The sequence below is a fragment of the Labrus bergylta genome, chromosome 5 (assembly GCF_963930695.1).
Source record: "Labrus bergylta chromosome 5, fLabBer1.1, whole genome shotgun sequence".
Lineage (NCBI taxonomy): Eukaryota > Metazoa > Chordata > Actinopteri > Labriformes > Labridae > Labrus > Labrus bergylta.
In genome coordinates, this window is record NC_089199.1 from 26458561 (window position 1) to 26484540 (window position 25980).

Sequence of the window (25980 nt, forward strand, 5' to 3'; positions counted from 1 at the left end):
AATAAAATAGTTTTGTCCCCGTTTGTCCCATAAACTGTTTTTTTTATTTTTTATATTTACAGCCCATCTGTTGTATGTTTGTCCCAGAGCATTTTCTTATAAGTTCTTAACATTGATAAGTTTACAGCAAATCTGTTGGAAAAGAAAAAAATCAATGGATTAAACAGTTAATATATTATATATTATTATTGAAAACACTCACTTAATTCTAACTGTTCTTTGGACATGTGCTGCTGACCTCTTGGCCAGGTCACCCTTGTGAAAGAGATCCTGATCTCAATGGGTTCTTTATCTGGTTAAATAAAAGTTAATAATAATAAATTTTTTCTGCCCAAATGAATTACACATAGAATAAAAACATATTTATAAAACACGTTTTATTGTTTAAAAGCAGTAGGAAACAAACATATAACTTAAAATGACATGTCAATAAACATTGCATTTCATTTGAATTCTCCGACTAAAATTGCCAGGACTTGTACTGGATTCCCCCACACCCACCTCCTCTTTAACTGATGACCAGCTCAGCCACCAGCTGCATCAATTAGCAAAGATCTTGTGCAGTGAAATTCCACCTGGAGCTCAGTTCAGACTCACTGGCCTATGAAGACAATGGAGAAGGCTTTTTTTGGTAAAGGTAGGAACAATGTTTTTTATTTGAAAGCATTTTCTCTAACAAGATGATGTGGTTTTAAGTGCCATTTTTACATTTTACTTCCTAGATATGAAAAGCTTTGAGTGTTCATCTCCATCGGAGCTTGACAGGAGGTTTTTGGAGGAACAGAGTTGGGTGTCTGCTTTGTCGCTGGAACAATTGTCTATGTCAAGAGTATCGAATGAGACGATGGCTGATGTCTTTGACCCCCGGCTGTCTATCTTGGCTTCTGTCTGCCTGTACACGGAGCCCATTTCTCCATCCCAGGCCTTTTCAGTTAACAGCACTCAAGAAACTGACAACTGTCACCTGGGCATACCTTTACAGGCGAAGTCCTCCACTCCCCACGTGCTCCTTCAAAAGAAAAAAAAGGCTGCTTGTTCTGACCAGTCGTACAGTGAATTCACTTCCTCTCAAATGTCATGGGATGTGTCTTTGATTAAACCAGAGAATAACAGCCCCAAGCCACCCATGGAGTCCAGTGCTCTGGAGCAAACCAGGAGTCCAAAACTCCAGTCGACACAACATTCACAAGCTGAAGTTTCTCCCTGACCTGGCAAAGAACATCTCTCAGATTTGTCTGCTTCTGCATCAAGGACAAATCCAAGTAAAATTTGAAACACATGTGAAGGTAAAAGCTCAATTTTGTATCTTTTTTTTTCTTTTCTTTTTAATAATCATTCTGCAAATTCATGTTAACATCCTTCTTGTTTTTTTTTTTAATTTACAGGATCCATGTGTAAGGTTTCATGCAAGATGTGTGTGTGTGTGCGCAATTTTAAAACATGTTTAAGCTTTAAATATATAAATAAAGTATCTGCCTATATTTCCTGTAGTGTGTTTAACGTTTTGTGAGTGAAGTACAAAAGAAAGGTATGAAAATATTTGTCATAAACTGTTGTTAGTCACCACAGTACAATGTTTCTACTTTAGAGTCTGATGAAAGTTCCTTTTACTTCAGAAAGACTTCTGTCTGCTGTGTCACAGTACATTTCAGATGAACAGGAAGAGTTGAGCCTTAAACAAGTTGGATGAATCCAATCACAATGGAGTGAAGGGTTCCTCTGTTTCCAGGTCATGCTCCTGAAAAGTAAAAATGAGTTACAAGGCTATGCAGAAAACTAATAATACATTGCCTCGTACAGAATTTTCAAGATTGTCTTACCTGATTTAGTTTCTTGAACTCGACAACCTGGAAGAAAATGTGTTCCAAGATATGTTTGGCATCCCTCTGATCTTTATCCAACTTCGGAGTCACCCCAAGAATTTCACCGCATTTCCGCACATAGAATTCAAGATCATCATCTGTACCTGTGAGTGAGAACAGTTTATTCAAAATAAGATTACAAATAGTCAGTCACAATCAAATCTTTGAACTAGCTTGATAATGTCGCTCAGTAAGAACTTGCATTTATTGGTGAGCTGTGCCAGGCGCACTTTCTCAGAAGAGAATGTTTCATCTAGATCGAACAGGTCCAGCATGGGTGGAGGCAAATCACTTAAGGCAGGTGGAAACACCTAGAAAACACAAAATAAACTCCTGCCTTTAAAATGTCTCTCTAAAGCAAACCGTTTGTTCTATAAAATGTCTGTTAAATACTACTCCTGAAATGAATGATTTTCAGGGATGGAAGCACATCAGCTGGTACAAGAATGTGGTAATTAAACTTACAGAAGGTTGAAGCTGTGGCAGAGGGGTCTCAAACTGTGGTGTGATAAGCTGAAGTGGTTCGTCTTTGACGTTAAGCTGCTTGTAAGCGCTGCAAAAAAAAATGTATTCGGTAAGCCAGATAAAAAAAACTATCCCAAAAGGGTAACATTCAAATGAGTATTTTGCATTCTCACCTGATGACTTGGGGTAAAGTGTCAGTGGACAGATTAAACAAAGTCATATCAAAGAGAGAGGTGAAGTCCCTGGGGTTTTCATCACCCTCCTGCAAGCAAACTCTGAGCTGTTCGGACAAGCACCCTGTGTCTGGCAACATGGTGTAATCTGTGATCTAGGGGACAAAGGACAGGATGGATGTCAGCTACTATAAAAGACAATATGGCAATACACTAAAAGTCAAGTATTTGTCCTCACCTCTGGGTCTTCAGCATCGATCTGATTCAGCTGAATATTATCAGTCATGAGCCACTGGAGCACAACATCCTGGGATAAAAAAGTACAACAGCCTTTATTTGTGCATATAAATTGATGCTTAAACTCCATCTCTCTGACTTGTAAGTTGCCTAAAAACAATTCAAGTGGACTCACGAGGATTTTGCTGTTCTCCTCTTTGTCTATGTATTGGTCACTGAACATGTGGCAGGAACCAGACACCACCAGTTGTCCGGCCTCCTTTATACATCACAAGAAAACTTTTCAGATGAAGTTCAAACACTGTATTGTGTGGTTTGTGAATGAGTTTGAAACCTACCTTTCCTTGATGGAATGCCATGACGGGCCTATTAAGGGGGAAGCAGACTGAGCCAGTTGAAAGCACAGCCACAGCAGGCTTTATCACACTCAGGGTGGCACCATACGGGTACACAAATGTAAGAGCCCTGTACAATAAAAGACAGAACAGACCTCATTAAACTCTTGAAGCACTATGTACACACTGGACTTTATTTTGTAGGAAGGAATGCAAATCTTTTACTGTGCATTGTTTCCAACATTCTCATCTTCAATGATCCCAGTGACCACTTTACCAGCAGCCCGACTAATCTCTCTAAACAAGAGAAAAGGCAGAATATTGTTTAAGAGTTAAATTGTGCATTTATTAGAACATTATTTGAAGACATTTAAAAGAGCATCAAACATTGTTATGCTGTAAAAAAAACAGACCTGTTCAATACGCCATTGGATACAAGTGCCTCCTTAGGATGGAAGTATTTGTAGTACACATTCCTCACAACAGCGTCTAAAGTAGGGACAGAGAGGAAAAAAAAAACAGCACATAATTTAAAACGTTTAAATGAAAAACCAAGTGAACTGATTATATCAAATGCATTTCAACCCCTTGTAATATTTACCATTGTTGACCATTATCCCAAATTCCTCCAGGAGAAAGTTGATATTGGTGTCATATTTCATTTCTCCTCCTTCACCGAGCATGACCAGGACGTTTCCTCCTCCATCCAGAAAATGCTTCAGAACTTCCAGCTGAAATCAAATGATGAGACCCGAGTTAAGAATCGAGAAACAGCAGGCTAAAGGTACATTTTGATGTGGCTGATGTATTAGATAGATAGATAGATAGATAGATAGATACTTTATTGATCCCGAGGGAAATTCAAAGCATCCAGTAGCAGGTTACAAAGACGTACATGGCATGAAACATTTGTTACAAATTAAACCACAAAACCAACGCCCCCCCCCCCCCCATACATATATATTAACCTGAAAAAAGATTTAAAGAATACCCCTAGATGAATCAAACTTAAACTGTGCAATTAAAAATAGATTTAATTCTTTCTAGTTTCCCCACACCTGGTGTTGGTAAATGGATTTCAACAACTCATATTTCATTATTTTTTTCCATCACCTTCAAAATGCAAAGATTTTGACAAATCACCTCTGATGCTGTGAACTTCTCTCTAGGACCAGCAGATATCCACAACTTGACACCTTTCAGCCTCTCCAAAGACAGCTCCTCCTTCATGCTAGGGCAGACAGCATTTATTTTGCAAATTAGGTTTTCCTCAAAAAATATTTCTGATATGTGTGGGGGGGAAAAAAAGTCAAGGCAAAGGAACTACACATAGACGTCACATTTATTATTAACACATAATAGAATAGAATTACTTTATTGATCCCAAACTGGGAAATTGTGGCGTTACAGCAGCAGGTTATCCAAACACACAATATGAGTAAAAAACACAATGTTAGCAAATCTAAACATAATATAATATTAAATACAAAGTAAATAAGTACTAAAAGATATCAAAAATAAGAATGTGAATATATACAACCAGGATTTAACTAAGCATTATTAGTCTTAAATAGGAAGATTAAATATGGAAGATTAAATGTAAATGTGCAAAAACAGAGTCGTAAATGGTTGTGAATTAAATATGAAAGATTAAATGTAAAAGTGCAAAAACAGAGTCGTAAATAGTTGTGAATTAAATATGAAAGATTAAATGTAAAAGTGCAAAAACAGAGTCGTAAATGGTTGTAAATTAAATATGAAAGATTAAATGTAAATGTGCAAAAACAGAGTCGTAAATGGACAGTATTGACACAAGTTAAAGTGCATGAGTGTAGACATATTATCAGCAGAAACTAAACAATATAACGGGGAGCAGACAGACACATGACGTGAACATGAGTGCACAGGTAAACATCACTTTACCTTTGTATTTTCCACTGAGCTCTGAGTCTTTTCTGCACGGATTTATACCCATTGTTCGCAGTGAACAGCTCTCTTTTGGAACAATTGAAGACCACAGTGTTGTGCTGTTCCTTCTCCATCCTTAATTTGATGTAAGCTCAACAAAGAAAACTCTTACTTGATTCCCTGGTTCACATTACACCATCGAGCTGTGTTAGCTTAAGTTAGCTACACGCAGATGTTACCCACCTCAGCGTCCCATACTCGACAGTGTTGTTTTTAGCTAAACTACTTTTTTTTTTTGATTAAAGGTAAAGGGTTAGACTGTTAAACTAACAACAAAACATTCACTTCCGACTGTCACGCTGTGCTTTCTGTATATCAAAAAGTTACAAATTGGCTTGACGTTGCCTTAGTTACTTCACTAGCGCCCCTAGAAATGATGCATGCTGGGTAAAGAACGAACTGTAACCAAGGGCGCTAAACCGCATAGCAACCAAGCGGTGCAACGCTAAGTAGGAAACATGATACGAATTCATGGAAACGCGGAGTTACGCGATTCCTTTCACCCATTATTAAAAAAAATAATAGATTATTAAGATAAGAAAACCAGACAACGCAGTTGATAACACTATAAAGTGGAACGAAAAGAAAGCGGAACTCATCCACAAGGTGCCAGGGAATCGCCCGGACGGTAAACCCAAGCCCACACAACATAACAGAGCCGCGGGTGTGGTTGAAATGTCAGAAAGTGTCCATGCAAATATGCAATTTTACTCACACTTTTTCCTTTACCTCAAATGTGATGTGGTGAAGTGTGAATCAGAGTTCATGAGGAAGGATTAGGACAGAACCACCACGGCCCTCAGATAGTCCTCTTTCTGCACCTTTGTTAGGTGGATGTTACTGTGGCGTGGGGGTCTTGTCTTGGTAACTGTGCAGGACCCTTGATGAGGCAAGAAGGGACTGAAGCTTTTAACCAGTGGGAAGGAAAGTAGACAACTTTAAGATTTGTTGATTGCACTTTTGTTACAGTCACCTTTTGTTGCAGGCTGTTTTAATCCACACACAGACATGCACCTGCACTGATGTTCACCTTGAAGGACAGACATGATAGTCTGAATGCTTGATTCTTAGTTTAAACTAATAATAGGGAAGTGTCACCGAGGCCCATTTCAGTTAATCCTGACTTGAGGGGAAACTCTGGGTTTTCCGTTACAGAAAGGGAGGTAAGTCAAACCCGAGGAAGAGGAGGGGTAACTCAAGCCTGGTCCAGGGTCCAGAGAGAGAGCTTACTTGAGCTCTGAGTCTTTGAATGTTTCTTCAATGAACCCCTAGTTATCCTGTCTTCTCCCGTTTACACAGCCAGAACGCGGTTTCATCTCCTCGTTCATTAGTCCAGCTGCCTTTGAGGCAAAAATAGCCTCCACAAAAACGTTTCTTCGACCATGGCGTGTCCTTTTCTGGACGACCCCATCGACGAAGGAGCTGCGTTGCTCCGCAGGGAGTTACGTTTACGCCGGGAGAGGATTTTGAGGCCCCGACTGGATGTTTTATCGTTTCCAGATAACGACCTGTTTGAGCGTTACCGTTTTTCATCGAACTCTATTTCGTATCTCCATAATCTTCTCAAGCCTCGCATCGCCAACGTCACCCGCCGTGGACGTGCGCTGACATCCGAGCAGATTCTCTGTGTCGCCCTGCGTTTCTTTGCAAACGGGAGTTTTCTCTACAACATCGGCGACGCTGAGCACATCAGTAAGGCCACGGTAAGCAGATCCGTGAGGAAAGTTTGCCTCGCTCTGAAAAGCCTTTTGAACAGTTTTGTAGCGTTTCCTGGGCACAAACCCGTGAAAGCTATCAAAGAGGAGTTCCTCAGTATTGCAGGTGAATGAAGAAATCAATTTGCATTAATGATTAATATTCTGTTGACGACGTGGAGCTGTGACCTCTGACTAGGATAAGTAATTGGATTTTTTTCTTTTTTCTTTAAAGGATTTCCCAACGTGATTGGCTGCATCGATGCCACGCACATTCCCATCACTGCTCCTTCAGAAAATGAAGCGGATTATCTGAACGGGAAGTCCAGCCACAGCATTAATGTGCAGGTAGATTAACTACTGTGTCAAAAATGTCAAAGATGGCATCACAATACCGCAAACTAACATCTCTAATTCTCTGCACTGCCAAGATCATAAGTGACGCTGCCCACATCATCACTAACTTGGAGGCCAAGTGGCCTGGAGCTGTGCATGCCTCTCGGATATTTCAAGAGTCTGCCTTGAGCAAAAGGATGGAAAATGGCAAGTAGCCTTTTAAATATTGAACTTTGAAAGCTTTATATAATTCATTTGTATCCCTCCACACTCACGGTATCCACTCTACATTCCAGGTGAGTTTGATGGCCTTCTGCTGGGTGACGGGGGTTACCCATGCCTGCCAACTCTGCTGACCCCTTACCCTGACCCCGAGCCAGGCCCCCAGCAGAACTTTAATGAGGCCCACTGCAGGACGAGAGCCCAGGTGGACAAGACCATAGGCCTGCTGAAAGCCCGTTTCAAGTGCCTACGCCACCTCAGGGTAACCAATCCTACGAGGGCCTGTGACATTATTGCGGCATGTGTTGTTCTCCATAATATTGCCACGATTAGAGGAGAGCAACACCCGGCCGTACAAATTGAAGACCCTACTGAAGACCACGTCCACCCTGAAGATACACAGGATGGAAGAGCAGTCAGAGACATAATAGGCCAGAAGCTTTTCTCTGATTTAAGCAACCCGAACAACCAGCCAGATCAGTCAAATAAAGACGAATGAGTCACATTTTATTTGGTCTTCTTTATTTCCTACAAATAAAACAACATTGTTTTTATGTTCCAATACTTCCTGTGACAATGCACGCACCTCTAACTAATTATTCTCTATTTCAATGTCGAGATCAGCCTTCTGAATTCGGTGGTTCAAGTACGCCATTTCTTTATTTTATCTTTTTGGTGAGATGCATTCTGTACAATTCCTTTAGGGGTAACTGAGAAAATAAAGGGATGACATTAAATATATGGTTTGACATGCGGAATTACCCTCTGGCATTTATTGTAAATCTTACTGTTTCCTTCTGTGCTGTGGAATTTGATGGCCCCTCCGCCTGCTGTTAAAAAGGATATGGATGTCTGTTCATATTGTACTTTCATGCAGGCTTCATGTCTCACTCCACACAAGGATGTAAAGAATTAAGTCAGTAACCTCGTATTAAGAATCTGTAGTTGTAGGTATACAGGTGAAAGGACATTTATGCATGTGAAACCTCCAGCATTATGTCGGGGATGAAGCGTATGTAACCTACATTAAAATAGCCACTGAATGATGTACTTTGTTTAATAGGCCTTAAACAAATGTGTAAAGTATTGAAGGCTATCACCATGGGTCTATAAAGCCTAAACCCTACATCTACATGTTGGAACCATATTCTTATATTTCAGTTTGAGCAGCATCCAAGTCCACTTCTCTCCGCTCAGATTGCGTCGAAATGAAAATACATTTGAGGTTCAATACCCTTCCCCCAGATTAAACCTCTTATATTTGAATGAAATATTAAATGAATAGACGGCGATTCAAGTTTATGACACATTGAAACTGGGTACCCTTTTATGAAGGAGGTTGAACAAACACTGGGTCTGTCTAACCTTTGAACTTTGTCTTGATTTACCCTCAGATAGGAAAATCAGAGAAAAAAAGCAACGCAGCAACATAGAAGAGATTGCAGTGTTGCCTTTTTTTTTCTTCTAAATTCTGCTCATTATCTGTCTGCAATCAGGATTTTCAGCTAGAGCAGGGGTAGTTAGACAACCTCTATTTGTGACCTGTTGCCATGGTGAATCGTAGTTTTGGGGCTTCATTAATGTTGGCTCTTTATAGAGGTTTATAGGTCTATAGAGGTTATAGAGCTCTGTACACTCAATTTACTGCACATTGCACATACTGCACAAGTTCACTTTTTCTTTAAATTCTATTGTATTTTATTTACTACCTTTTGCACAATTTAGAATTTATTACTGTAAATATTATTTATCTTATTTTTACCTCATTTTATTTGATCTATTTTTACCTTATCTTATTTTACCTTATTTTGGTTGTATTGCACCGCGGGACGGAGACAAACGAAATTTCGATTCCACTGTATGTCTGGCATATTTTGAAATTGACAATGAAGTTGACTTTGACTTTGAGGTCTAGTGCTGAACTCTGAGTGAAGCTACATACACCTGATAAACTCAAATCAGTTTCCTATTTGAGGGTAAATCAGGTCAAAGTTCAGGGTTAGACCCAGTGTTTGTTCAACCCCCTTCAGGAAATAGGCCCCAGATGCCCCAGATGATAAAAATGTTTTGTATCTTGTACTCAGGTGGACTTAATATTTCATACACGGCATTGCTTCTGTTTTATTATTGACTTTGTACCAGTTTTGTGTTTGTGTATCTCTGTATCTGATTTTATAGTAGTTCACCATAGTAGGACTCTACGGACTAGATTTAACGTCTGTTTTTAGATATAGTCTATGGAAGAGATGCACTTAATGAACACCTTTCTAAGCCATTTGTTTACATGTCTGCTTATTGGACAGAGACTAAGAGGAAGTTAGGAAGAGAGGGGCTGAATGTGGAAAGGTCATACATGTAATTAGACACTTGTGGCCAGATAAGTGATCTTGTCATTATAGTGTATAATGAAGCCTATGTTAATGGAGTTTCATCCAAAACAAGTGAGATCAAAGCATCAATTTTAATCCATTTGGTGTGGCTTGAATATTAGCTCTTTATTGAAAGGGTTAATGATGCATTAAATATTTTTTCTCATAATGTTCAAAAACATGCAATCATTCATCCTAACATTCACAATTGATTAAGTCCATACATGTCTTAATAAAACTAGCATTGATCTATTGTTAAATTATGAATTGCATGACTTAATCAAAAATAAAATCTAAGTTTTACAAATAAATTATAAAAATATACATTTTTGGAATGTGTTTATAGTTTGCTAGGCTCCATGACTGGTTTCACTCTCAGGACTCCCTCCTGAGAACATGAGGCAGCCAGCACCCCATCTCTTCGCCACAGTCGGCCTTGAACCAGCCCTCTGCTGCCCCCTATTGGATAAAAAAAAACACAGACACCATTAGGCTTAAAGCAAGAATCCAAAAGGCCCTGCTAAGTGGTGCTAAGACAGACAGAACAAATGAAGCAAAGCAGATGGGAGGCGTACAACACACTGACCTGCCCATGGGCTCTCACACTCGTATAGCATCCATTCGTCTGTGCGGAAAGTGCTGTGAAACCACATGGCGTGGTCCAGGGAAGCGGAGAACTTGGCTCTGTAGTTTGGATAAGGCAGCAGCGCTGTGCCCAGGAAAGCATAGTCTGACACATACGCAGCAACGCAGCAATGCAGCTTCATGTTGCCTTCACCTGCATGAACAAACAAGTAAACAATGTTATACTGCTTACAATTACACATCTACATACATACACTTTATACGGAATTTATTTTATACATGTTTTAATATGAGCCGGGTATTAAAGTTGTTCTCTACTAAATGTTAAATATATTTCAGTGTCATGACAGTATGTATTCATGATGTATTCAGTACACTGTGATACACCATGTACAAAAGTCCAAGCTTAATGTTTTAATGTATGCAAACATAAGAAATGCTTTGATTCGGAAAATAACTGCGAGGCATGGCAGCCACAGTTTGCACTTGCTGTGTGCAGGTTATGGTAATGTTGTGTTTAGGCATGCTGCTGGTGCAGTCACAAGGAAGCACAAGGCTTACTGTATCATGCAGCATCATACATCATAAATGCCAACTGCCTTGTTGCATGAGGAAATATTACTCTCAGAGCTGAGGATCCACCAAGAGGTAGAAGGGAAACTTGTAATGCAGGCCGTTTGATACTTCAGGGGTCAAGTTTGATCAATCTGATCATACGGTAGGTGTGTCAAAGCTGTAACGGTAACGGTGAGGAAAGTCAGGGCAAAAAGAAGCCTCTAGATTCTCATGTTTTTTGAACTTGTGGGGTGAAGATATTTTGTATGGTGGAAGGTGTCAGTGTCATTATGTAATGTAATATTTCTGCGTTGTGGTATGAAGGGAGTGTGGAGTGAAATGGGGAAGTGAAGGGATTCATGTTTTAAGGATACTCTACAATATGTGCTGTTCATTTCTTGCAGTGTGTACATATGTGCAAATTAATGCATTTTACCAATATGTCCTCGTGCTCGCACCCAGAACAGCTGCTTTGGCTCAGCTGCAGAGAGTCTGTAAAAGTGCGGTGGGTTGACCGGCTTGACCTCAATCGGGACCTCATTAGCCAGCAGTTTGTTGAGGCCTTGTTTTGCATTTTCTGCAATGTCCGGTTTGCTGCAAGACAATAGAAGGAAATCATAATTAGGATAAGATTAGATAACAGAATTGAGTTGCTTAATAAAAATGTATTGTTTGGTACAATCTGTGTGTCAATGTAGTCTGTAGAACTATTTTGATTACATGACTGAATTGTAACTTGGGCCAATTCATCAAGTGTTATTTGGCCAAATGTATTGACAGAAATTGAATATATTTGAAGAATGATGCTTCCCAAGATCCAGTCAAAATTCGAATGAATCACGATTCAATTCTCCAATGGAACTACACACAAGCAGTATTCACGAGGCTGGATAAAGACGGCGATCTGCGTCACAGTCACAGAGATGGCAGAGATGATCCCCTGTGCAGAGATTTACCTGAGATAAAGATGAATAAGCTCCTCTACAGTGAGGAGGTCTTCAGGCTGAGGGACCCCGGGCATGGTGAACTGGTGCTGCAGGGGGCTCGGCTGCAGCGTGTGGAATGAGGCTTGGCAGATGAGGATAGGCTGTCCATGCTGGATGGCCTTCACGGAGCGCACCGTGAAACTGCGACCGTCTCTTGTGCGTTCCACTTGGTACAGCACCGGCACCTTCGGGTCCCCTGGAAAACACCCAAAAGACAGCCGCAGGGGGAAAAGCTTCGTCCACTTACTATGAGAATGTAGGGTGAGGGCTTTATTAAATATCTGAAGGGTATTTGCGATTCACTCTTTAAATTTCACAGATGTGATACAGCTTGTTGTAAAGCACAGGTTTACTGTAACTGTGAATAATGTTCGAGCCTTCACTGTGTCAAACATGAGCCGGCCTTTCAGTGCCACCACCTTTATAATGATGCTGCAGCTTACCCGCTCGGACAAAGTAGCAGTGGAGAGAGTGGGCAAAGAGGTTATCGTTGACAGATTTGGCAGCAGCGACGAGGGCCTGGCCAACTATCTGACCCCCAAACAAACGCTGACCGCGAGGCACCCAGTGGTGTGTCCCTCTGTGGGAAACACAGAGAAGAACTCAGGTTAATGCAATGTAGATTTTCTATGTCAGCTTATGTAGCTTTATAAGTCAGGTTGTAAGTAGAGATGCACCGATCCCCTTTTATTCAGTTCTGATTCAGACATTTTTTTAATCATACTATTAGTGTTCTTATTGTTGTTGGTATCATGTGTTGGGTTACACAAAGCTGTAGTTTACCTGGCGTTGCATTTCTTATTCAAAAATAAATATTGAAATGCATAAAAATTCAAATTATTCAAAACTTTGTGATGGCAGCAACGACTTTAAAGTTTTTAAATGAAATATTTTAAAGTGAACTGTGAGAATAACACTTTTGATCAGTTCAGTCTGAGTTTCTGCAAAGCGAGACTGTGCGAGCTGAGTTTAAATTACCCAAACATCTTTCTTGATCTGTGACGTTGATAGGCGCCATCGGTACGATATTAGATACGTACCTCAATATCGGACCCGATAACGATATTATATCCGATCGGTCCCATCACTAGTTGATCGATGCGTTCAAGAAGCTATTTGTAATTTTTCAGCTATACAACAGAACCTTTGAGAAGTCTTTAATCCAACAGAGTACACTTGAAGGACAAGTTCATCGTTTTACTTCACTTTTCCATCTTTGCGTAACACTTTCACTGTAAACATAGAAGAACACAGGTGAGACTCAGGATAATGTTGCGCCATGCATGTATTCAATAAGTGTATTCTGCAGAACCCTGATGTGTGTACAGAGATATTAAATCAGTTTAAAATGCCAAGTAGCTCTAGCAGCTGCAGTAATATAGGAACATTCACTGCACACCAAGACAAATTCAGACAAATGTACTTGGCAATAGATTCTGATTCTTCGCTTTATTGTTGTTATCACTAAATACCAACAAGGCCACATTCATCTACTTCTACTAGTTACGTTTCTGCCATTAGCTTCCTGATATAGCTTCCTCAAAAGGACACACTGTAGAAGAACAACACCGGAATGAATGAATTATCTGACGTCCTCCAAAAGGTCAAAGGTTTGCGAACCATGGCGATGACGTCATAACGACGTCTCGGGGGTTGTCATTTCAGGATGACACAATATTTAGACAATAAAGAACATATTGATTCAATTTTGGATTAAAAACACTGCAGGACAAATTAACATTGAACGTAGAAATAAGGAAGTCGCGTTTCATACATTTAAGTCAAACATATGGAGGCTTTTTTAAGACAATGACCCGGCTTTATAATGGCTTTGAATTTGACGTAAACGTCATTTAGAGATAGGCAACTCACAATTCAAGCACTCGGATCGGACAGCCAGTCATGTGCCAGCCACAGACTGTAAACAATAAGGTGCCAAACCAATGGCAGGGGTAAAGTGACAGATTAGAGCCAGTTACCTGTAGAGGTCTACGTCGAGCATTTCAAGGTTCAACACGCTGGTAACCAAGACACTTTTAAGGTCCTGTGTGAATTGAGATGAGGAGTTTTCAGAGGTTTCATCTTTAGAAGATTCTTGTAATTCAGAACTACCTTCTTTATTTTCTGCCATGTTTGGTTTCCTCTAACTTCTTCTTCTGCAATACATTTCAGACTGACTGCAGCCTACACCCAAGAGTGCAATGCTGACCTCTACAGACAAGTTATTATTGTTTTTGTTTTTTTATAGGCCTGTTTGAAATTATCTTTGGAGCAACATTTTTACAATGAAACTCAAAAGACCCCCTTATGACAATTTGTTGTGCACTTTTATCATCTTTCCTACCAAAAAAATATAAAGGCATAAAGATTAAAAGTTTAAAAATACTGAAATTAGTAGGCTACTTCAGGAATTATGTTTTATACCAGAGGACATTAAGAGCAAATTCCCTGCAAAAACCCAAAGTGTTAAAATGAGTTAAAATGGACTTCAATCTGAAATATTAGGACATAGAAGTACATAGTCAAAAACAAACATACCAGAAACAAGAAGCAAGTGAGGAAACTATAGAAAGTCAAAACAAATGAATAAAAGGAAAATGTCTAAAACTATGTAGAGGCCAGAGACACTAACACGAACCACTGTGTCCTGTGTCCTCTCATTATCCAGAAATCTTCAACTCTTTGCCATCATGAATGAAAATAGAAAAAATGAATAAATGTTGCAGAACTTTATCTCACCCTCCATTGAAGAAAGACTAAATGGTTATTTCACTGATCGCATCATAACTTAGATCATTTCTTTAAAAGGATTGTTCCCCCATCATGACAAGGTGGACAGCAATTTCATGCACATTTGCAAAATGTTTAATATTATTTAGAAAATAGAATAAAAATGATTTAAGACCCTAACCACGTTGTTTTAACAAAGAACCTGTTGAGGAGAATACAAACATATGAAAAACATTGAGATAGTGTTATTTAACCACTCTGTTATGAGCAAACTTGACATTGTTTTGTTTTCTTTGAGGCACTATCTGACTGCCATACATTCCTCAACTTCTGACTACAAAATCCTGAGTCAAGCTCCCCTCCGCCCCCCCCCCCCTCAATCTGCAGCCAGGACCAGAAGATGGCCTCAGCCACTATTTTTTGTCCCTCTGACTTTCTGTTTATCCTTGTTATAGAAATAAAGATTATTTCTGCTGATAATGTGTTTTTTGACTCTTTAATGTTGCTTCCCCTGAGCCAGGGTCGTAACCACTCACTGAAGGAAGCAAAGCAGCGTTTGGGTATATAAAACAAATAGGAATAGTATATGAGAAGAAACATTTCCAGAGACTTGTCATTGTTATGATGTGTAAAGGTTTTGCCAATTATACCAACAGCTAACATTGTCATTATTTTGCAAGATGTCTATTATGAGTGAGTGATTGCACACCAAAGGCACTTCATAGTGATTTTGACCCATATACTTCTTTATTTCCAGCAATTTTACAAAGTCCTGCAGGGAGAAGTCCTCACAGGTGAAGGGCTTTTACAAGAATCTCCACAGAGAACACAAAGAACTCCGCTCCAGTAAGACATGATATTACATTTCTTTCCAAGAGGCAGCAGAGCTGAGTTGGACAGGTGGAATTTAGAGTTCAGACTCAGGCTCGGTGTTGATGTAGAGAGACTGGTTGGCTGATGGTCAGTGTGGGTCTCTGAGTTTACAGAGTTTGAAGCACTGAAGTTAAGAAAGCAGAAGGCGTGAGGGTTCTTAAAGGCTGTTTTTACAGTGGGAGAGGACAGGAATCATTTTTGTCATGTTGCAGTTTTTTTCAGGTTTACTAGTAGTATTATTATTGGATAAGACCTTACATAAGGGGGCGGGGAGGGGGGTTCAGCCTCTAAGACCTCATGTTTGCAGATTCTTGTGACCACAGGCTAAAAACAGACATCAGACCTTCTCCCCACTCCTGCATCATATAAATTCTATTACTTACACATTACAATCAATTTACTGTACATCTTATATCATATTAATCAAAGCTACTTAAAGAGTTGCTACTCTGTGGGGAAACATTACTCCTGATTGGTTACTCTGAGGTGAGCTTGGCTCTGACAGGTTAAGGCCTTTCGATGTTTTACAAGTATACTATCCATGTGTGAGACGTGTGTGTGTGTGCGTGTGTGTATCTAAAGACTGGCATTAGGCACTGTACTATTAGCCCAAATTTCTATGGCAGCAGGCGCCAAAGAACGAGAAAAAAAAAAAAAAAAACGGAGATGAGAAAAACACCATCAACATGGAGGCAAAGAAACAGAGCAAAAATGAAATGACAAAATAAACAACCTTATTTAAAGAATAAATATAGTATTTACAATTTGCTTTGTGTGCTTATAAAAATAAATAGACAAAGCATTATGTGCCCCCTTATAGAAGTATTCACAACTATCCACTGACACGGAGGCAGAACGCTGGCGCAGGAGGACACGGACAGAGTGAAACGATGGAGGGATGTGTCGTTTAGAGGAAGACAAAATAAATGTCCCCCTGTGTGGGTGGCTGTGTGTTTGAATCCAGAGGACAAAGAGATGCTCGAAGAGAAAGGAGAATCCCTGCAGTGCCCTCTGGTGTCTGTTTTGCAGATTACAGTACTTTGTGTGTTGTTCAGCATTAAAAAGTCCTTCATCTTTTCGGTTGGTTTGTTTGTTTGCTGCATTTCATGACACAAAAATGGTGAAGATTTCAAAAGATTATGGAAAGGAATAGCAAAGGAAAAGAAAATCTTTTTTTTTTTTTTACATAATAAACACATTTTAAAAAAATCAGTCAGATCAAAAAGAAAGATTTTTAACAGGTAAAATAATCAAGTTTTGCACATTCACATTATGTGCCCTGCACATGCATTCTGCTGGCCCCTTAAACAGCATCACATGCAGGTTTTCTTCTAAGTCTCTGCTCAGGGCCAACACCTGTACTTCATCAGTGTAAAGCCTGTCAAAATGGCACACAACCTCCTTTTCCAATATTCTCTTTAACTCAAAGAAAAGGTCAGCTCTGGTCAGTCTCAAAGACAGAGCATGGTGTGTGGGTGGAGGAGGCATGATCTAATGTTTAACCCATGTGTCTCAGATTTATTCCCCTTTGATTTAACATTTACCAGTCAAACATTCATTACAAAAAGCTCAGGTTTCTATCTGAACAGAGGTTAGTACGAGTTAAAATGTCGCGTTTGACGATGACAAGACAGGAACAAAGGATGAGATGTGTAAAATTGGATGCAGAAGTCCACATATTCTATGATTTAAGCCCCCGTGTGGTCAGCACTTTTGAGATTTTTTTTTGCAACTGGTCCGCAGTGTGAATTTGTTAGCAACTTGGAAACTCGCAAGCTAGCAGGTAGCGGCTAGCGATAGCGAGTCTCTGACAAAAAGGGGCATGGTGGGATACAAAAGAATTAACTCTGATAGCTACATCTGTTTTAGGATGTTGGACTCTGCTACAGGGTCCGCACAGTCGAGACTTTATGCTACTGATCAAGGTTAATTTTAAGAATCACAAAAGAGACAGAGGTGTTGGACTGAATAACAGCGCTGCTTTGATTCGGTTGTAGGCACAAGGCCGAAGAGAATCACAGACGTGCTGATGTGCAGTACAATATCTCAACCTCAAGTGTGATATTGCCTTTATACAAGAGTTGTACAACCAGAACATAGAAAAAAAACTATTAAACAACTACAGAAAATATATTTTTGCTCTACCAATTCATCTAGTTCTGCGTCTTAACGGACACTGACCTGTTGCCAAGCAACCCAAACATTGTTCTGTACTCTTACTACTTTGTTTGTGTTTAGCACAGAGCGGCTACCTAGTTTGAATAACATGTATTTGTATGTTTGAATGAATCATGCAGTAAGAGTCTGTTTTGTGAGTAAGAGGGAGCAGCTAGATTAAGCAGGACAAACTCTGCTGTAAAGTTAGTTTACAGGATGCAGAAGACCTGGCTAAGGTGGAGTGATACACATTGTGAAAAGTCCCAGTGATGCTCTTCTTTATATCAGCACTCATGGAATACCTTGTGTCCAGCGGACTACTTGGTCTAACTACTGTAAAATGGATTTAATGAAAACTGGTTAAAACTGGTTCCAACTTGAACCTATCAGAAAGGTCTCCCAGAAATTCCAGTAGCCACCGTGATCCAGCTGTTAGCTAACCTCAAACAACTTTGTTGGCCTGTCTTTTTGTTTCCCTGCTCCAACTTCATCTTAATACTTTGTTGAACTTTAAATCCTCAAAGAAATCAATTATCCAACAAAAAAATGTCATCAATCATTAGCTCTCATCTGGCATCAGACTCTACCAGCTGAACCTGAGTGAGCATATCCTGCTTAGAGCAACTGCACTCTTTCAATCTGTAACAATACGCTCAGTTGGCTGAGCTCTGCAGGTTGTTTTCCAGTTTTCTGCAACGTGTTGAGAATCTCTTGTCACTTACTGTACGCCTGGCTTGGGCAACATAACAAATACAACCAGTAGCCTGTAAAGAGTAGGCAGATGGTTTCAGACATGCGGATTGGTGCTAATATCTCGTAAAAGCAGCTCAAGCAAAATGAGACTTGCTAACCTTTTGAGCATCCTGACACAATGTGAGCTGTAACAAATAGTGAGGTTTGTGTCTTTATGTGCGGGGTGTACTGACACATACGGGCTATTTTATTCACAAACACTCAGAATAATTGTCTCTGTGTGTGTTCCCTTAAACTAAGAAGAATCTTACTTAAGAGTCAAGACATGGCATCATGTTGGTCCTCGAGGACTTTCAGGAAACTTGAGGAATTACATACAGGTGTTTGTATGAATTTACACACAAACCAAAAAAAATAAAAAATAAAGTAACAGGCAGTGATTTGACGATACAAGTCTTCAGGTTAAACCGTTTTTGCAGCGCCTGTGCTAAGAGTTTGTTGTATTCTGTTTTGGTCTGATTAACAAGCCCTTAATTGAGAGGAAGCGAGTTCACAAATTGTAAATCATAAATCCTTAACTTTTTTGATGTTGTGGTCAAATCCCCTCTGATAAAACTTTCAGAAGGTAGAACAGAGAAAAGCAAGATGAATTCTACTCAATCAAAAGTTAGACACATTAGTTCTGCATTCATTCTGAATACATGACAAAGCACTTGGTGATTAAGTAATTCAAGGCTTGTTTGGATATATTTTTTGCTGACTTTTGTCTTTGTTTCAAGTGTTAAAACGTCTTTCTTTAAAAACCAAAGAGCTAACATCCCCATTGAAAATAATGAAGACAGGCCCTGCACATACAACATTTATCAGTTTTTACTTATAGTAACAATCATTGTCAGAAGTATTAGGACTCAGTTGTTAGGAAACATAGAGGAGGAGAAGTAATGAGTCCTGTTGGACTGGATCCGTTGGGGTTTTGTTCAGTGTTTGAGGCGGAGATATTTGCGTCTCCGATGTTAAGACTCACACACTGTCTGAACTCTGGGCTGCTGCTCCAGTGAACAGTGTCCAGATATCCTGAAGTAGAATGCTACTGCACTATAAAATCACCATACCTTCAATCGGAGCCCTACAGGAGATTAGCCCTTTGTTGTAGAGGTTGTCTACTTTCAGATAACATTCAGGCATACAGGTGATGTTTGCCATCGTCCGTGTGTGCGCAACAGTAGAGTGTGTTATCCTCTTCTTTGTCGTGCGTGTAGGTGCATTGCATTCAGTTGCCTAGGTTAGAGTCTCTGTCCCCGATGAACCAGCGCATGTGGAAGCAGAGGGCGAGGAAGCCAGTCCCCAGCAGGTCACCCAGAGCGGTCAGGTAGGGGATGGAGAAGTTGTCGGGGTCCATGCCTCTGCCCCACATCCAGTGGACCATCCAGTCTGCCAGGTAGAGAAGGATTATCACCTGGTGAAGGGGAAGCGAGAGCACAGTGTTTAACACAAATCACAGAGGCATGGACTTCAAACAGGCTCTGCTGGAGAATCCCCTTTGGCAGAGTCTCAGAGAGCCTTTTAAATGAGGTGTTTGTGCATCTTACAAAGTAGAAAAGAGGTAAAGCTTGAAAAGTTGAAGAACTGAGTGGAAATGAACCAATCAGCTCCCTTGAAATCATTAATGATGATGGTGATTTTTTTTTTGGGGCATTTTTGCCATTATTGGATTGGACAGCTGAAGAGAGACAGGAAATGTTGGGAGGAGAGAGTCGGGGGATGACATGAGGCAAATGGCAGAGGTCGGATTTGCACGGTTGGTTGACATAATTGTTTTCTATCACTTTTACACTCTTCCCTGAATTTAATGCATGATGCTTTTCATTTGCATGCCATTATGACATTTAAATATCCATGTAATTGCCCCATGAGATGAATAAAGACTGTGTACCTGAAGCAGTGCAGCACCCATGTAGAAGGTAATAAAGACGGGTGTCAGGGTGGTGTGCCCCCCCCTCAGGGAGTTGATGGTGTACAGGAAGACAAGGTGACCCGGGGCGACCAGGAGGAACAGCACACGCGATGAACGAGAGTTCACAGCTGGAATAGACAGAGCACTTTCTTTGAAACATTTGAAAATATGGTTGTTAACATGGTTGTTAAAGGACAGACTCCGGCAACTCAAAATGATATGATAATAACAAGTGATCCTCCAAAATCTTTCTTTTGTCTGTGGAGAGATAAGAGAGATAAAACGACAACTTACAGGAGCCGAAGAAGGAGGTGCAAGGTGTGGGGCATTTCCTGGGGGTGTGGTTTGGATCCCCCATGGGTAGACCGTTCATGTGCAGGTAGGTGGAGATTCTGCTGGCCTGTACTGCGACCAGGTTACCTCCCACACCTGAATGACACACACAAAAAACAACAACAATCGATGTGACAACATGTAAAAAAACATCAATCCTTTATGTATTCAATGAAAGATATTTTGACTGCTCATGTTTGAAATACTAGCAAAAAGCAAATCTGTTTGCCATCCAGTCAAAGCAATATGCATTCTCCATCTGCCAGCCTGCACATATTTTTACTCACGTGTGACACCTCCGTCTGTTATTTAACCAGGACAGGCGGTGCATCTTTAAATACACATTTCAATGAGATTTTCTGTGTTTTTTTTCCTCTCCTCAAGTGATTAGGTATCACTTCCTCATTTACAGGCTTGTTGGCTGATATTTTCACATCTCGCTTATCTTCTGTCAGCGTCTGCTGTAGTCGAGGGGTTAAATTGGGCCATGTCTGCTCCAGGACTCATCGGGCCTGAGCACGGTTAACTCTTGTACATGAGGTCGTAATACAACACATGATGATGCCTTTATGTTATCATGAAGCACGCTCAGTGTACAGGCGGACTAAAAACTAAAAAATAAGAGGGAGAAGCGGTCGAGTCTGTGTCACACCGATAATGTGCATATTAAGCATAAATTCACTCCCTTTTATTGAACATTTCCACAGGCACACAAAAGTGTAAAAGAAAGGAGAACACTTCCAGACTTCTTCAAAAGTGACGTCGCTGTGATGAACCTTTTTACTTTTCTAATGTGGAATCAGGCCAATATTGAAGTCTACTGCATGTCTTCCAAACTCACAGATTATCCCAACAAAACCCCTGACCCAAAAAAGAATTGTTAAAGTTTCCTCCTGTGAGGTGTAATGACTCCTCACCGTTGATGACGGGGGTGAAGACAGCCATGCCAGCAAAGTTTGGGTTGGTGACTGTCTTGTCGAGGATCAAACCACCAACACTAAAAGACAGAGAAGCAGGTATAACATACAAAGGTATATCATGTATGTCAGATATGTATAACATTGTACTAAAGTGCAGCGTACGCACAACAAAAGTCTTCTAGTTTTATTCTTGAGGGAAAACATTTTTTCCTTTTGCATCACTTTTTTTTTTTTTCTAACAAATTCAATAAATGCTCCAATTCCAATGGATTAGAGAAGTATTAAAAATGTTTTTTTCTGAAAACGGTGTATCTCCAAATTGGGATTGGAATTTTTTCCACATAAACTGAAGGATTAAGTGTTCATTTATGGGTAAAGACCATAATCCCCTCCTGCATACGCTAAATTAACTATTTTAAACCTCATTGGATTAACTAGGAAAGGCAACTAATCCAAGAGGGATTACAGGGATGTTTTTCTGGGTGTGTTAAAATTCAGCATCTATGGTTCTCCCAGGACAGCAACACTATCTACATTCTGTAAAGAATCAGAATCCTGCTGCTGATCGGGAGGATTTGTTAACTTTCAGAAAACAAGTGGATTTCTTTTTGACATTGATGCAAAGTTAACGAATCTCGAAAAGTGCAATCGTTTATGCTCTATCTTCAGGAAATTCATTCTGTGGTTCAGAAGAACATGAGTTGATCCCTGTGTGATCTACCTGCTGATCGCCATGGCGATGATGACTGGCTCCCAGCCGGAGTAGAGGAGCTCTCTAGTGGATGGGATCCTCCTGGCTATGAGCACCCATAGGGGGCACATCGCCACAAACACGGCACACACCAGCGGGTTGGCGTAGTCGTTCTCTGTGTGGGAAAATAAGAAAGTGTAAACACAGTCAACACATGATGATGGACAATGCAACGATTTTGTCATGCTCAGATTTGACAAATCCAAAACGCCATGTTTTATTTGTCGTATGTGACTATTTCATTTGTCTTTGTTTTTAAAGAGTTTGAATTATGCTTGAAGACTTTTCCCCGTTTCATCCTTTCATACTGACCGGTGTGTTTGAATGTTTGTGTGACATGTTGTAAGCTTTTTTTAAATAAAAAAATACAATCATGATAAACTGGTGTTTGCTATTAATGATCAGAATGCACTTATTAAAAAAACTCATGGCATCTGCTGCAGGTAAAAAAGGAGGTGGAAGGATTACAGGGACGAGAAATGACGTGTGCTGGAGCTGCAGTGATTTAGGAATGAAAAGCATCAGTGGACATCTGAGGTTAGCATCGCCAACATTAAAAGAACATATTCCATTATTTCTGCTAAAATCTATTGCTCGACAAAGAGCTGATGTCTTGGGGGCGCTGGTGGCGCAGTGGTTAGTGTGCTCGCCCCATGTGTGGGGGCTGTGGTCCTCCAAGCGGGCGGCCCAGGTTCGAATTAGACCTGTGGCTCCTTTCCCGCATGTCATTCCCCACTCTCTCTCTCTCTCTCTCTCCATTATTTCCAACTCTACCCACTGTCCTATCTCTCCAGTAAAGGCACACAAAGCCCAAAAATAAATCTTAAATAAAGAGCTGATGTCTTGCAAAACAAATTAAATCAAAAGTTATGTAAAATGATATTAACAAAAATCTTTGGCAATGGGGGTGAAGTGGTTAGTGCTGTCGCCTCACAGCGAGCAGGTTCCTGGTTTCATTGGACAGGAGCCTCTCTGTGTGGAGTTTGCATGTTCAACCCTGTGGGTTCTCTCCGGGTACTCTGGCTTCCTCCCACAGTCCAAAGACATGCATGTTAGGTTAAAAGGTGACTCTAAATCACCCGTAGGTGTAAGTTATCCAATGACAGCTGGATGGGCTCCAGCCCCCCGCCACCCCACTCAGGAAAAAGCCGTACATTTAATGGATTGATGGATGGATCTTGGCAATGGAATAATAATAGTCAGGATGGTTTCTTTGGTTAGTATTATCATTAAATGTCTACTTTTGGTCTCTGTGTATTAATAATGGTGTCTTGAAAGCTTGTTTTGGGCTTGGCATATTGTTTATGCGTGACACAATAATGAAATAAATTAAATGTAATCAGTACTCCATTCCTAGAATTCAGAGTGTATTTAAAATAGTTGTGTGTATTGTAATTATAAGCACAGAAGCCTATGAATCTGAAATCAAAACCACTGTGTGGTGTTAAAAACCTCAATGTTTAATTTAAACAAAACATACTTGGAGTTTGAGCACCGAGCAGGACTGAACTGTTATTAGGAGTGACAGTGAGTACCCGGTAATGTCTCTAGGAGGCAGTGTTACAACTGAATTGAAACTACAACCACAAACAACATTTAAAAAAAGCAGGCCACATTTTTACACCCAGACAGCAGCTTTGTTTTCGTTCATTAGAACAAAAATGTCCCGTAAAAACTTGACATAATTCCTGTGGTATTTACGGTGAGTAAGACTGAAAAATGTCCAGATCTCAGGCGTAAGCAGGGTGACTCAACAATCTGGTCAGGACGGTTACATAGCTCCTGTGTGTGTCAGTGTTTGTCATACTGTGGTGTTGAAAAGATTTGTTTGTCTGTGGTTAAAACACTATTGCAGAGCTAACAATAGAAGCCAAATTGGGGTGGAGTTCTGTGCTTTAAAGCACAGTGAGGTTAGGTGTGGGCGTCTTTAATTGTTTTCACTGCACCCAGCCAGACACACGGTCACCACAATTCAAACAATTGCACAAATGCGGCTCCCTTTTTAAAAAAAGCATCTTTAAAGATATTAAAGGCTTTGAAGTTGCATCACAAATGTAGCAACTTTAGTGACACTTCTAAACTTCACATGTGTGTGTGTGTGTTTGTGTGTGTTTTCTACCTAGTTCCTTGTACAGTCCTGTCGAGATGCCTGCCAGCAGGGACAGGGTGATCAGGTCACCAAGGCTAGCAGCGATGGGCGTGGCCACGTTGTCCGGATTAATGCCCACTTTCCTGGCCGCAATGATCACGCCGATCATGATGAGCCCTGCGGGGTGAGAGTCATTAGATATCACATAATGGGATTCATCTGAGGGCATGGTCACATATGTGATTCTCTATGCAATATGCGAGGTTCAGTGTGTCCATGTATCACCAGGGCTGTCAGGTCTTATTGACTTCTAACTTCAAACACGGCTCAAGAGCAAGAAGATAGAACAGAACATGTTAACAGGTGTGCAATAAATGTGTTTTTCCAGGAAAATGGATTTGGAGTCATTTTACTGTCATTAGGGATCTTAAAAATGTCATTAAAATAGCCTTAAGGTTTGGTGATATGCTAACATTAATAAAGACAAGGCAATAAAAAGCTGCCGGCCAGATAGACTCAAAGTTTTAAGATATATTTGAACTCAGAGCAGTCGAAAGTGATTTCATGTTCTTCACAAAACTGGACACTAAAATGTCTGAAGTCATGGTCACTACATAGTAAAGAGTTTCCTCTCATGGCAAGGACAGGAAAGGATGCCTTAATAATTAAAAAGCAATAATGGCTCAGCTATACAGTGCTTACATTGAAAATGATCATTCTCATATCAGATATTCACCAGATGTTTACAGCATGAGTTTGTCTCCTAGCTAAAATGTTTATGACAGAAAGAATGATCTCAGAATTCATGGGACAGATTGAACTGACAAACTTAACAAATCGACTGATTTTTCTAATCTTACATCAAAAGCTAGTTTACATCACTAGTCAAGAAAATACTAAATAACTGGGGTCACAGGTTACTGAGTTTTTCATGTTACCAGATGGATGTCTCGAGGTTTTTTTGTGATCCACTGTCTTTAGCTCCAACCACCTGAGCGTCCCATTTTTGGTTCAGGTTGAATTTTCTCAATGACCTGTAGCTTAACATTTTGTAGGTATGCATATGCCTCACCATTACCATTATGAGAATGTTAGCATGCTGACATTATCATTTAGTTTAAATAAATGCCAAAGTGACAGAGCAGCCAGCATGGCTTTACAATCTGTGCTCTGTGAAGTTTCCATTTTAACTCTTTTTATGTTTACAATTTCAAATAGATGTCCTTATTCAAAGGTCTAATTATAAAGAGCCATGAACTTTGACCGATTAACTAACTAGTTAATGACCCTTAATATAAACTAGCCCATTTCATGACATTTACTTCAAACGAGATCTTCAACAAAACTTCAGCCCTGTAGTGAAATGTGACCAAGACATGCTTGTTAACAAACTGGTTTCAACATGAACAAGCTGAAGACACAGCTACCCACTCTTTTGACATTTCATGATATTGAGGGGGTTGTTCTGACAGCTTGCCAGAACAACCCCCTCCCCACCGGATTGTTGATGGATGGCTTGCCTCCCCCCACCCCCTTGCTCCCTATCCCTCTTCCTGCATCTTATCCCATCTCTCCCCTAATCCCTTTCCAAGCCCAGCGCAGTCTAGGCCTGTGAAGGCTGTTTCGTCATGAGCATCAGAAGATTTCTGCCTTTTAATAAGGCAGTTTTTTCTTACCACTGTAACTTTTGCTG

At 40.2% G+C, this 25980-nt stretch overlaps 4 protein-coding genes and 1 long non-coding RNA gene across 6 annotated transcripts in view; 2 read left to right on the top strand and 3 right to left on the bottom strand.

The window, feature by feature from the left end:
* The first annotated feature begins 268 nt into the window (after positions 1-268).
* LOC109983168 (uncharacterized) lies at positions 269-1481 on the top strand. Its single transcript, XR_010666449.1, has 2 exons — positions 269-1286; positions 1386-1481. It is a non-coding gene; the product is annotated as an uncharacterized lncRNA (long non-coding RNA).
* Positions 1297-5405, bottom strand: ift52 (intraflagellar transport 52 homolog (Chlamydomonas)). The gene is made up of 13 exons (XM_020632731.3): positions 4996-5405; positions 4216-4303; positions 3674-3803; positions 3486-3561; positions 3298-3369; positions 3076-3202; positions 2913-2996; positions 2739-2807; positions 2501-2655; positions 2328-2415; positions 2065-2173; positions 1821-1966; positions 1297-1738 (listed from the first exon to the last, which is right to left on the bottom strand). The coding sequence occupies exons 1-13, from the start codon at positions 5112-5114 to the stop codon at positions 1697-1699; spliced, it is 1305 nt and encodes a 434-aa protein (XP_020488387.2). The 5' UTR covers positions 5115-5405; the 3' UTR covers positions 1297-1696.
* Positions 5406-5690: 285 nt separating this feature from the next.
* LOC109983164 (putative nuclease HARBI1) lies at positions 5691-7802 on the top strand. Its single transcript, XM_020632727.3, has 4 exons — positions 5691-6861; positions 6970-7082; positions 7166-7277; positions 7367-7802. The coding sequence occupies exons 1-4, from the start codon at positions 6423-6425 to the stop codon at positions 7789-7791; spliced, it is 1089 nt and encodes a 362-aa protein (XP_020488383.1). The 5' UTR covers positions 5691-6422; the 3' UTR covers positions 7792-7802.
* A 1937-nt stretch (positions 7803-9739) lies between these two features.
* Positions 9740-13960, bottom strand: acot8 (acyl-CoA thioesterase 8). The gene is made up of 6 exons (XM_020632736.3): positions 13767-13960; positions 12231-12367; positions 11758-11983; positions 11238-11395; positions 10248-10439; positions 9740-10120 (listed from the first exon to the last, which is right to left on the bottom strand). The coding sequence occupies exons 1-6, from the start codon at positions 13916-13918 to the stop codon at positions 10002-10004; spliced, it is 984 nt and encodes a 327-aa protein (XP_020488392.1). The 5' UTR covers positions 13919-13960; the 3' UTR covers positions 9740-10001.
* A 1281-nt stretch (positions 13961-15241) lies between these two features.
* Positions 15242-25980, bottom strand: part of slc41a1 (solute carrier family 41 member 1) — a 28615-nt gene continuing 17876 nt past the window's right edge. For both annotated transcript variants that reach the window (XM_029277118.2, XM_065955329.1), the window contains exons 6-11: positions 24318-24464; positions 22169-22313; positions 21445-21524; positions 20489-20623; positions 20174-20322; positions 15242-19696 (exon numbers count right to left, since the gene is read on the bottom strand). In XM_029277118.2, coding sequence (XP_029132951.1) covers positions 19511-19696; positions 20174-20322; positions 20489-20623; positions 21445-21524; positions 22169-22313; positions 24318-24464 — 842 coding nt within the window. In that variant the 3' untranslated portion in view covers positions 15242-19510. The remainder of the gene's footprint in view (positions 19697-20173; positions 20323-20488; positions 20624-21444; positions 21525-22168; positions 22314-24317; positions 24465-25980) is intronic.